Source organism: Triturus cristatus, chromosome 4_1, assembly GCF_964204655.1.
Source record: "Triturus cristatus chromosome 4_1, aTriCri1.1, whole genome shotgun sequence".
Classification (NCBI taxonomy): Eukaryota; Metazoa; Chordata; class Amphibia; order Caudata; family Salamandridae; genus Triturus; species Triturus cristatus.
This window is the reverse complement of record NC_140585.1, coordinates 1,042,936,311-1,042,948,792: the sequence shown is the minus strand read 5'-3', so window position 1 is coordinate 1,042,948,792 and position 12,482 is coordinate 1,042,936,311. Positions and strand designations below refer to the sequence as shown.

At 45.2% G+C, this 12,482-nt stretch overlaps 1 protein-coding gene across 3 annotated transcripts in view; it reads right to left on the bottom strand.

The window, feature by feature from the left end:
* FAM185A (family with sequence similarity 185 member A) overlaps positions 1-12,482 on the bottom strand; it is a 244,251-nt gene that overhangs the window by 90,551 nt on the left and 141,218 nt on the right. For 2 of the 3 annotated variants that reach the window (XM_085654017.1, XM_085654019.1), the window contains exon 6: positions 11,016-11,111. The exons of the other annotated variant lie outside the window; for it this stretch is intronic. In XM_085654017.1, coding sequence (XP_085510143.1) covers positions 11,016-11,111 — 96 coding nt within the window. The remainder of the gene's footprint in view (positions 1-11,015; positions 11,112-12,482) is intronic. 3 annotated transcript variants of the gene reach the window in all.

Here is a 12,482-nt window from a genome sequence, read left to right as displayed (position 1 = left end):
TGAACACCCTGGGTGCGGTGGTCACCCCAAATGGAAGGACTTTTAACTGATAGTGTTGTCTGTCCAGTATGAATCTTAGATATTTCCTGTGAGCAGTGTGTATGGGAATGTGGAAGTAGGCGTCCTTGAGAGCTAATGTGGCAAGGAAGTCGCGTTGTTGAAGTAGTGGGAGGACCTGTTGAAGAGTCATCATGTGAAAATGATCTGTCTGTATGTAGAGATTGAGGGGTCTGAGGTAGAGTATTGGCCTTAGGGTGCCGTCCTTTTTGGGGATTAGAAAATACAGCGAGTACACCCCTGTGCCTTGATGCTGTAAGGGAACTAGTTCTATTGCCTGCTTTTGAAACAGTGAGAGAACCTCTTAGTTTAAGAGTGTGAGATGTTCTGTGGACATTGGACGCTGTTTGGGTGATATGGGGGTGGGGATGCAGTAAGTTCCAGGCAGTAACCATACTGGATAATTTGTCTTACCCACTTGTCTGTAGTGATGGAATTCCAGACAGGTAGGAACTGTGATAGTCTCCCTCCGACCGGGGTGAAATGGTCTGGGGGGGGTAGTGTAGGGAAGTCACTGTTTATTAGTGGGGGAGGCGCGAGTGTTATTACCACCTCGGCCTCTCCCTTTGTTGTTATTTCCCCTGTATCCGCCTCTAAAATATCCTCTGTTGGGGGATGTTTGCATGGTGTTTTTGTAGGAAGAAGAGGCGGTGTCTGTCCTGATATTTTTGGATGCTCCTCTATAGAAGGAGCGACGAAAGGAACCACATGTGGATGGAGACTGTAATGCCCCCATGGATTTAGCAGTCTCCGTGTCCTTGTTCATTTTCTCTACAGTGGTGTATACAGCTGGTCCAAAAAGTTGTTCTTGATTGAACGGCTGATTGAGGATAGTTGTTTGTACCTCCTGTTTGAAGCCTGAAATGCGTAACCAGGCATGTTGTCTGAGTAACACACTAGTGTTAATGGACCTAGAGGCTGTGTCAGCTGCATCAAGGGCACACTTGATTGATGCATTGGTTATTAATTAGCCCTCCTGAATTAAATCATTTGCCTTGGTTTTATATTGATCAGGTAAATGTTGTAATAGGGTTTCCAGATGGTCATAGTGAGCCCTATCGTACCTAGCAAGTAATGCCTGTGTGTTGGCTATCCGCCAGTGATTAGCTGCTTGGGCAGTAACTTTCTTGCTGGAGGCATCTAACAACTTAGTCTCTTTATCCGGAGGTGGCGCATCACCGGAGGTAAGAGAGTTGGCACGTTTTCTAGCATTAGTTACCACTAGTGAGTCTAAAGGTAGTTGACCCTTGATGTAAGTGGGATCATCGGGAGCGGGTTTATATTTTTTGTCAATCCTAGGAGTGAGAATTCTAGCTCTCACAGCGTCCTTGAATATGTCAGGGGCATGTTTAATGACACCCTTTAGCATTGGCAGGGTTTGTACAGTCTTTTGTGACTGTTCAAAGGTGTCTAGAAGAAAGTTCTCGTCTGCAGGGTCAGAATGCATCTTAACACCATGGTAGAGAGCAGTTCTATTTACAAGCTGACCAAAGCCAATATGGTCATCTGGGGGAGATGGCTTTGTTGGGTATGCCTGGGGATCAGGGAAGTCTGGAGGATCTATTGGGTCATCATAATCGTCCCAATCGTCCTGTGGTACGTCTGTGTTGTCATCAGGGTCAGTGAAAGGGTCATTGTTGCCTCCCCCACCCCCTAAATCATCATCATCCTGTGGTGGTGGTGGAGTGTGGGGGAAGTTTTGGAGAATGTGGAGGAGACAGGCTTAGGAGGAAGAACAGGAGAAGAGGGTCGTATAGGTGAAGTGGCACAGTCTTTCCTCTTCACAGGCACTGCAGAAATGTCTGGTGTGTCCAGCTTCCTCTTCTGGTGTGGAACAGCAGCAGCATGTCCTGTTTTGGGGTCTATGTGGAGAGTTTTTTGTTTTGGATCGATAGGATCCGGTCGAAAAAGTTCTTCCTCTTCGGTAACCGCTTTCGGCGCAGAATTTTTCGGGTCCGAGCGGGGTTTGGATTTCTGCTCCAAGGCCTTGGGAGGTGGTTTATTTATTTATTCATTTATAGAGCGCCTGGTTACACCACCGGTGTGTCCCCGCGCTTCGAGAGAATTCTAGGAGATGCGGTAGCTGTCTGCACGTATGACCGTAGTGTAAGGCTGGTCGTGGGTTATCCTTGAAGTGAATGTACAAATAGCCAGGTTTTTAGCTGCCTACGAAATTTAATTTTGCATGGCTCTCTTCTTACGTTAATAGGTAGGCTATTCCATAGTTTTGCGGCGCGGTACCTGAACGAGCGTTCGCCCATTCTGGCTCTAAAAGTTCTTGGTACGGTCACCAAGTCCTTGTCCAGTGATCTTAAACAGCGCCCTGGTATGTATTTAGTTATTAAAGGTTGCAGGTACCTAGGTCGTTTCTTTAGAAGAATTCGATGGCAGTGGCACATTGCCTTAAACATTATTCGCTTCTCCACTGGCAGCCAGTGGAGAGCTGTCAGGGTTTTTTTTTAGCGTTGGCTCTTCTTGGCAGACCAAGTACCAAACGAGCCAACGCATTCTGTACCCTTCTGTAGTCTGGCCAGATCCTTCTTAGTGGCTCCAAGATATAATACATTCCCATAGTCCAGTTGGGAAGTTACTACTGAATGAACAATGGTCTTCCTGGCATTAGGTGGTAAGAAGTCCAGGATTTTCTGCAGAGTTTATCGCGCCATAACATTTTCCTGCTACCTTTCTGATTTGGCTTTCGAATGTCAATTCTGAATCGAACCATACTCTGAGGTTTTTTACCTCAGCCTTTGGGGTGGGTATATGGCCTAGAGAGTCAGGCCACCATGCGGTTGACCATATGGATGGCATCTTACCTACAATCAGTACCTCCGTCTTGCTGCCATTTAGTTTGAGGCACTGATTTGCCATCCAGTGTGCGACTTCTTTTAAACATTCAGAGAAACGTACAGCTGCCTGGTCTTTGTTTTGAGAGAGCAAAACAATCAGCTGCGTATCATCTGCGTAAGAGACATCTGAAACCTCATACTTCTCCACTTTCTCTGCTAGTGGTCCCACGTAAACATTGAAGAGTGGGGCTCAGAATTGAGCCCTGTGGTACACCCCGAGACAGGGGAATGCTCTTGGAGCGATATGATTGTTGTGTAACCTGAAAGCTCCTTGACGAGAGGAACGATGCTAGCCAGTTCAGCGCACTGTGTCTGATGCCACACGTCTCTAGCCTATGCAGGAGCAATTTGTGGGAGACGGTGTCAATCGCCGCACTGAGATCCAGCAGAATCAGTGCAGCCGTTTGTCCTTCGTCTGCATATTTTCTCCGCGTTTCAGAGGCCATGAGTAGCGCGGACTCGGAGTGAGCTCTACTGAAACCTGATTGGGAGGGGTGCAATAGGTCATTCCTATTTATATGCTCTACCAGCTGTTTGTTTGCTACTTTCTCTGCAATATCCAGTATATTTTGATCTAATGAAGGCTTCTTTTTTAGTGGCTTGATGATGGCCTGCTTCCATTTTGTGGGGACAGTGCCGGTTTGGAAGGAGCGTTGGATAAGGTCCGATATGTACGGCATAATTACACTGGCTCCCTCCATTATTATTTTAGATCGGGCTGGATTAAGCGGGGAGCTGGACTTTATACCTTTAGCTAAGGCTGTGAGTTCATCTATTTCCAGAGTATCAAAGGCGCCCAGCGTCACCCCTGCAAAAATATCCTGGCTTCCGTGTGTCAGGCCTATACCCTGTCGTGCTTCTACCGGGAAGGTTTCGTATATTTTTGTCACTTTGTTCGCAAAGAACTCGGCTACCTTGTTACAGCTCTCAGCAGAGGTGATCGAGTCATCTCTAGCTATGTGTGTTCTGAGGGACTTAAGTATGGTAATCATTTCTTTGGAGGAGTTACTGGCTCCTTTAATTCTTTCAGTATAGAAGGTTCTTCTGGATTTTTTAATAAGTGTGTGATATTGTTTTAGTTCCTCCTTGTAATCTTCTTTCGCCCTACTGCAATACTCCTTCCTCCATTCTCGTTCAAACGATTTACATTTTTTTCTAGTCATCTTCAGTTCATCATTGAACCAAGGTGCCATTTCCTTTTGTCTCTTAGGGGTTCTAGTACTCCATGGTGCTGTCCTATCTAGTGCCTCTGTAATCCAAGTTTACAGATTAGTGTTGGCTTGATTGATGTCTGTATCTAGCGTAGGTTTTTCTCCCAACAACTCCTGGGTGAAGGAAGTAGTGTTAAAATTATTCCATTTCCTAGTGGTGATATCCTTGTTCTGCTGTTTCTGCCTCTTTCTGTGGGAGGGTATTGTAAACTGGACAAGATAGTGGTCAGACCAGGGAATTGGCCAGGGTGTGTCAACCTTTATCTTCATGATATTGGAGAAAATGGGATCCAGAGTGTGCCCCCCTTGGTGCGTAGGTGTCTTCACTTTTTTGTTCCAAGTTAAAAGTCAGAAGATCCTTACATATAGTATTAGCATCTTTGTTCTGTTTATCGTCAAAATGTATGTTCAAGTCACCTAGTACCAGAAAGTTTTTGTATCGGAGAGCTGGGTGTACTATCATTTCTTCCAGGCTCTACGAAACTTAGTTGAAGGACCTGGAGGGAGGTAAATTAGAAGGCCAGCTATGGTGTTATCTTCCGTAGCTGCTAGTGTAAATAAAAAGGCCTCACAGTCTACTAAAACCATTCCTATTATCTTACATTTCAGTGTAGACTTGTCGATTATGGCAATACCGCGGCCTCTCTGACCGTCACGGTCCTCCCTTTCTATCCTATATTCGGCGGGTATTGCTTCCAGAACATCTGAGGTGGAACACTCATTGAGCCAGGTCTCGGTCAGGAAAAGAGCATCCAGTGCTTGTTCCCTGAGGAGGTCGCAGATCTCGTATTTATGTTTAGCTAGTGACCTACAGTTTAATGCTGCTAGGTGTAGCTTTCCCTCCTCGCTATGATTTGTTTTAAAAGTTAAGCTCATGTTACAGTGATTGCATTTCGCTTCATTTCTATCTACACGTATGGTATGTTTGCATAATATGTCGCTCGGCTTCGATAGTCTTCGTAGTTCCTCTGCTGAGTATCTAATAGTCCCTAGTGGTCCTCCAGGGGCAGGGCTTCTGGTCCCTGGGCCCTTTCTGGCACGGACAGGCGCAGACGGGCTTGCCTTTGGCGCGCCCGCTGCGCGTTCGCGTGCCCATCTGTCTTATGATATTACCTGAACAATGGGGTAACCCTGTGTCCCTCAGAACCTGGGTATGAATATTATAGAAAACAATGGTTCTGTCGGGTATGATCAAACAATTGCTTTGTTCTACGGATGGATCGAAAAAAACAATTTATCAATCAGAAAATGAAGAAATCAATCATAGAGAAGAGTATTCCCTTTTTGAAAGGACCACATGAATTATAAGATACAAATCACATAGAGAATGACAAAATACAAATCACGATGAAATCAAATTTGGTGGGTGACATGCTGTTCTTTATATATAAATTGCATCATTTATATTGACACCCATATCATTTATAGCAAAGCACGGTTACCAAAGTAATAAACCATAAAGTGAATTCGTGAATCAGTGAAATAGTGACATGAGTGACAAAGTTGTGCATAATATATACAATAATTGAATACAAAAGATTTTTTATGTACACGATATAAAAAAGGGGGGCCAGTTTTGAAGAAAGGTACAATGACACAGTTTCCACGAATAAATCAAGATATGTATGAAACCGGGTCTTGAACTGGTCCTAGCTATTGTCGTCGACGTTTCAACCCAGTATAAGCGATATTAAATCATCATGCGTGTCTTCATCAGGACTTTAAAATAAACGATGGCAACCTGCAGAAGCAAATAAAGTGCGTATCAATGTGTAGTACTTAATAGTCTAATGTATGTGGTCCTAAATCTACAAAGATGTAATAAAAAAAGGGCCATAACTCACCTAGCCGTTAGTCTAGGATGGCCTAACATTCAAATATTCTAGAGACGAGTCACTCATCCAATGGGATTTCTGAAAGTTAAAAACGGGATGATATTAGATATGAGATCATCATCCCGCCATCACTAATAGTCATAATACTACTGAGGGGCTCAACCAGCGATTAAGGGGACTCGTAGTATTCAAACAACCCCTAGTGTATCGTGATACACTAAAGGGAAACTCATATTCCAAGTAAAAAGCAAGGAATGCGTCTGAAAACGAGATCTAATTAGACAAACAAAATTACCCTGTTATAACCGTCACTAAACACTGGCTAGTCATTGCACCTTTCTTCAAAACTGGCCCCCTTTTTTATATCGTGTACATAAAAAATCTTTTGTATTCAATTTTTGTATATATTATGCACAACTTTGTCACTCATGTCACTATTTCACTGATTCACGAATTCACTTAATGGTTTATTACTTTGGTAACCGTGCTTTGCTATAAATGATATGGGTGTCAATATAAATGATGCAATTTATATATAAAGAACAGCATGTCACCCTCCAAATTTGATTTCATCGTGATTTGTATTTTGTCATTCTCTATGTGATTTGTATCTTATAATTCATGTGGTCCTTTCAAAAAGGGAATACTCTTCTCTATGATAGATTTCTTCATTTTCTGATTGATAAATTCAGTTTTTTTCGATCCATCCGTAGAACAAAGCAATTGTTTGATCATACCCGACAGAACCATTGTTTTCTATAACATCTGTCTTATGAGGTGGATCGTGTGGGAAGTCCCGCCTCCCCAACCGGAATTGACAGCCTGTGCAAGCTTAGCCACGCCCTCCACGCAACGGCACTCAGCCGGGATGGACCGGGGCGGGTAAAAGTGGTGAAATGTGCAAATAGCAGCAGGTCAGTGCCAAATATTACAATACAAGATTGATTTTAAAACTTTTAAAAGCAGCGCTCAGAAATACATCACACGTGGACACACCGGCAATCTCCTATGAGTCTCTCAGTGCGCTTGCGTGCCCCTCGGTCATTTGAGGTGGATCGTGTGCGAAGTCCCGCCTCCCCGACCGGAAGTGACAGCCTGTGCAAGCTTAGCCACGCCCTCCACGCATTGGCACTCAACCGGGATGGACCGGGGCGGGTGAAAGTGGTGAAATGTGCAAATAGCAGCAGGTCAGTGCCAAATATTACAGTACGAGATTGATTTTAAATTTTTTAAAAACTTTGGGGTCCTTAGGCTTGGCTGTGGAGGAGGAATTTTTTTTCGGTTCCGATGGCTTTGGTTTCGGATCCGATGTCTTTTCTTTCGATGTGGGAGTGGTCGGTGCCAACGTCTTTTTGGGAGTAGGCTGCACTCCCGTCTTCGGTGTCAAAGGCACCTGCGGGACACTGAGATGCGGTTTGATCGATCCCGAGCTACCGGAAGGCTTGCCCCTTATCTTCGGAGCCGGGCCCAGGGGCGGGGCTTCTGAAGCTTGTTTTCGATTGCGACTGGGGCCAGCAGGCGAAGTCTTGACCAAGGTCGCCTTTTTTTCAGGTGGAGTTGGAGTAGGGCCAATTGTACTCACTCGTTGACCAGGAGTGATGTGGTCGTCTATGTCTGAGTCGTCTGCTTCGGACACGATTTCCAGGTCCTCAGAATCCTCCTCCGGGACATCAGGGCCTTCATCGAAGATGTCCACCGGTACCAGAGCTGCTCGCTGCGCCATGATGTGTCGTCGGGCCCGTAGATCACGGATGGTCTTTTTGGATCTAAAAGAGGCACAGGACTGGCAATTGTTCTCGTCGTGCTCAGGCGAGAGACACAGGTTACAGACCTTGTGGTGGCCACTGTATGGGAATTTAGCTCCACACTGGGGGCATTTTTTAAATGGAGTTCTTCCCATTAGCTGTAGGCCCAATACGCGTTGATAGACCCAGCGGCCCGCGTCAACGACTGGAATAGAGTAGTTGAGGTGCGCGTCGAAGATCACGCGATCGAAAACAATACCGGCAAGTTTTAGATAGTTTGCGCGTCAAAAAGGTTTGGAGAATATGGTGCCGAACCGGAGCGCAGAAGTTATATCCGAACCCAATGGCGGAAAAAAACAATCTGAGGATGGAGTCGATGCCCATGTGCACTATCGTCCAAGGGAGTTGTCACCTATCTCGTGACTACAAAGACTCTTCCAAGACAACAACAAAGTGCAAGCATCCGAGCCCAACACCAGATGGCGATCTATGCACAGTGTACAATATGCAGCTCATATGCCTCGAACACAATACTACCAATAGCACAGAGCATGTATACAAGTCCCCCCATATGTTATGATTGGACGCAATATAATGCTGTCCCTGATGCCACAATGTTAAGCGTTACAACAAACAAATGATGGACGGAATGCTGACAATGCAGACATTCTCCCCCAGTCAAGAGATCTGGGTTAAATCCATCGTTCTTTTGCCCACTACGCCACCCCAGTTCAGACATGGCCATATGCAAATCAGTCTTGACCCTGTGCCTCATGGGAACAGTCCAGCCCGAACTGCCAAGCCATGTCTTCCCTGGACCGGAATCAAGCATCCTAGGACCGGTTTCTGGCTATCAGCCGTCATCAGCCAGGAAAGCTTGACTCCAGTTGCGTAGTGAGCACGGGACCCACGTCTGGGCATACCCATCCCACTTAGGGCGAAAAGCGTTACAACAAACAAATGATGGACGGAATGCTGACAATGCAGACATTCTCCCCCAGTCAAGAGATCTGGGTTAAATCCATCGTTCCTTTGCCCACTACGCCACCCCAGTTCAGACATGGCCATATGCAAATCAGTCTTGACCCTGTGCCTCATGGGAACAGTCCAGCCCGAACTGCCAAGCCATGTCATCCCTGGACCGGAATCAAGCATCCTAGGACCGGTTTCTGGCTATCAGCCGTCATCAGCCAGGATAGCTTGACTCCAGTTGCGTAGTGAGCACGGGACCCACGTCTAGGCATACCCATCCCACTTAGGGCGAAAAGCGTTACAACAAACAAATGATGGACGGAATTCTGACAATGCAGACATTCTCCCTCAGTCAAGAGATCTGGATTAAATCCATCGTTCTTTTGCCCACTACGCCACCCCAGTTCAGACATGGCCATATGCAAATCAGTCTTGACCCTGTGCCTCATGGGAACAGTCCAGCCCGAACTGCCAAGCCATGTCTTCCCTGGACCGGAATCAAGCATCCTAGGACCGGTTTCTGGCTATCAGCCGTCATCAGCCAGGATAGCTTGACTCCAGTTGCGTAGTGAGCACGGGACCCACGTCTGGGCATACCCATCCCACTTAGGGCGAAAAGCGTTACAACAAACAAATGATGGACGGAATGCTGACAATGCAGACATTCTCCCTCAGTCAAGAGATCTGGGTTAAATCCATCGTTCTTTTGCCCACTACGCCACCCCAGTTCAGACATGGCCATATGCAAATCAGTCTTGACCCTGTGCCTCATGGGAACAGTCCAGCCCGAACTGCCAAGCCATGTCTTCCCTGGACCGGAATCAAGCATCCTAGGACCGGTTTCCAGCTATCAGCCGTCATCAGCCAGGATAGCTTGACTCCAGTTGCGTAGTGAGCACGGGACCCACGTCTGGGCATACCCATCCCACTTAGGGCGAAAAGCGTTTGTTCGCCCTAAGTTGGCAGGCTATGCCCAGACGTGGGTCCCTTGCTCACTTTGCCACTGGATTCAAGATAGCCTGGCTGACGAGGGTTATGAACCCGAAACCGGTCCCAGGATGCTTGTTTCCGGTCCAGTGAAGACATGGCTTGGCAGTTCGGGCTGGACTGTTCCCATGAGGCACAGGGTCAGACTGATTTGCATATGGCCATGTCTGAACAGGGGTGGTGGAGTGAGCTAAAGAATGATGATGGATTAAATCCAGATCAGTGGACTGGCGGTGAGTGTTTGATTTGCTCTAACCCTCCGTCCATCATTCCCTTTGGTATCGCCACAATGTTAAAGCAGACTATTATCACATGATGTGGGGGTGCTCCATATTAACCCAGTTTTGGCACATGATCCAAGTTGTTATAAAGACAGTTTCCGGCAGGGAAAACTACAATGCCCAGAGGCATGCAATCTCGGACTGGCATCTCAACTTGAGCGAGGGGAAAGCAGCCACTAAATTGCACAGCTAGGGAAAGCACAGGTTTGCATAGAGTAGAGGCCTGTGACCTTTGTAAATATCCTACAGCAAGGGAATGGGTCGAATTATGTGCAGCCCTTGCAGACATTAGGAATGATGACTTAATGCCCCCTTGAAAAGGTGTCCGTTTAAGTTTGGGACTCGCCCCCAGCATTAGCCCACTCACATTTGACCACCAGTGGGCTTATGAACAAATGGGACTTCACTATGTATCCCACTATAACGTGACCAGACCCCTAATAAAGTACCTGTATCATCCGAGATACCTCATTACACGTTCATGTTACCCCAGGAATAGAGATCCAGAAGACCCGCTCTTCCCCTTAATTGTCATCAGGGAACAGTTCTAGTTTATGGTTGACTTACTAGTTATTTATGTGCATTACAAGGATATCAGGATTGTCATTGTGTTCGTAATAATGTGTACACTATGTCTTGGTGGCATCTTATATTATCTATTTTTGTGAAACCTAGCACATTGAGTACATTGCAATGTTATGTTTATTTCCAATGCAAAACTCTAATGAAAACATTTTAAAAAAGGATGGTCATTTCAACTACCATGGCACCTAGATTGGCATTCTTGCATACTTGACTGTTCACCTAGACCTGGGGCTCAGTGAAAAACGTACTTATCCTCATAATAATGGGCATTTGCTATCTAAGCATTGTTTTGATGCACCAAAACATAGGCTGGTTAAAAATAAAGAAATATTGGATGTATGAATCATATCAATAACCTAATAAAAATATTTTTTATAGCGATAGAAAATAGTGTAATAATGGTATACATGAACTACTTAGACAGATCCCCCAACTCTGGTCATGCACTCATCCTTGACATTATATACTGTTTCGGAAATGTCCTAGTTCCTACCTTTCTGTGATTTCAGATCAACCTTTCCCAACTGGGTTATATAAGCATCGATTTCTCCTTGATGTGTACAGGCCTTCAAAGAACCATCAGATGAGTCTGCAGGATGGAAACCCATGAAGCAGATAAAAAGCTAGATTTCCAAACAATGCACAGCAACTAAACATACAACCTGCATACTATTTATTTCATGACAAAATACACGTTTAATTACTGTGGACTTTATTGAAATGGATGCATAGCACTACACATTAGACAGTAGTTTCATTTTAAATTCCTAACCTGCTTACAGATGTGTACTGGAATACAATTCCAAAAATATAGATTAAAACTGCTTTTTTCATTTGTTTGCATACATATCAACTCTCTCCAGACAAAAACAGCTTAAAAATAATCCCAGTCAGCAATCTTTATGGGTTTAAAGGTTGTTTGCCCCCGAATCAATTCATACCGAATAGTAAATAAAATTAGCAATCTATGACACTCTATGAGGTAAAGTATTCGGCCCCCATTGTGCCTCCTTAGATCTAATAACAATACAACTGATGATCTGAAACAAGCTTTCCCGCCTTCTCCAGGCGTTCCATTTAGCTTATGTGGCAAATGATTGTGCTATTCGGGTTTTGTTTTAGGAATTCTGCAAGGCGTCCTTACATTGATAAATGTAGTTCGGCGACCTCTGAACGCCTGGTTGGCACCTGCTGTGAAGAACTCCGTCAGGCGCAGTTTCAGCTCCCTTAGGAACTTTCTTCCTAATGGTATCCAAGATGTTAAGGTTCCGACATCAATGCCTCCAATCAAAAAATAATGATCTTACAAAACCCTTTATAAAGAAGACCCTGAACCTAGCACCAGAGAATCCTGGCACAAAAAGGACAAGAAGCTCCACAGTCCTGCCTGGAAAACTATCTTTGAAATGTATGGCGAAGTGCAGCCGTAAACCTCTGCAATTTCATCGTAGAGATGAGACTAGTGTTTGCGGCAGCCTGGCCACTGGACAACTGTGGCAACAAATGGAGGACCAGAGGACCTGATGGCTCCTGCTATGCATGGGAAACAGAAGGAATCCAACACCAACACCTCCTTTTTGTATGCACAACTGACAGCTGTTTAATCATTGAGACATTCTGGAAAACGCTGCCCTCATTTTTGTCTGGACAATTTTAACGAAAAACTTGCCCGTCTAATGGCAGATCAAGAAGTAGGAGTAACCAGACCAATGACTTTGTATCTAGTGAGAGGCTTCAAAATAACGGAATATTCTAGAGGCTGAGCAGCCTCTGGTACACAGTAAAAACGACAGTGGAATGCCCAGACAAAAGACATTCAAGAATGAATGGACTAGACAAACCTTAACGAACTTATGAAGCAAATGGCAATACTGCTTTTTAGGTCTCGCCTGAGCCAGCACGCATGCACTGCACTGCGAGACTTTAAGTAAGGGCTTTTTAACTTTAAACACATGCTCGT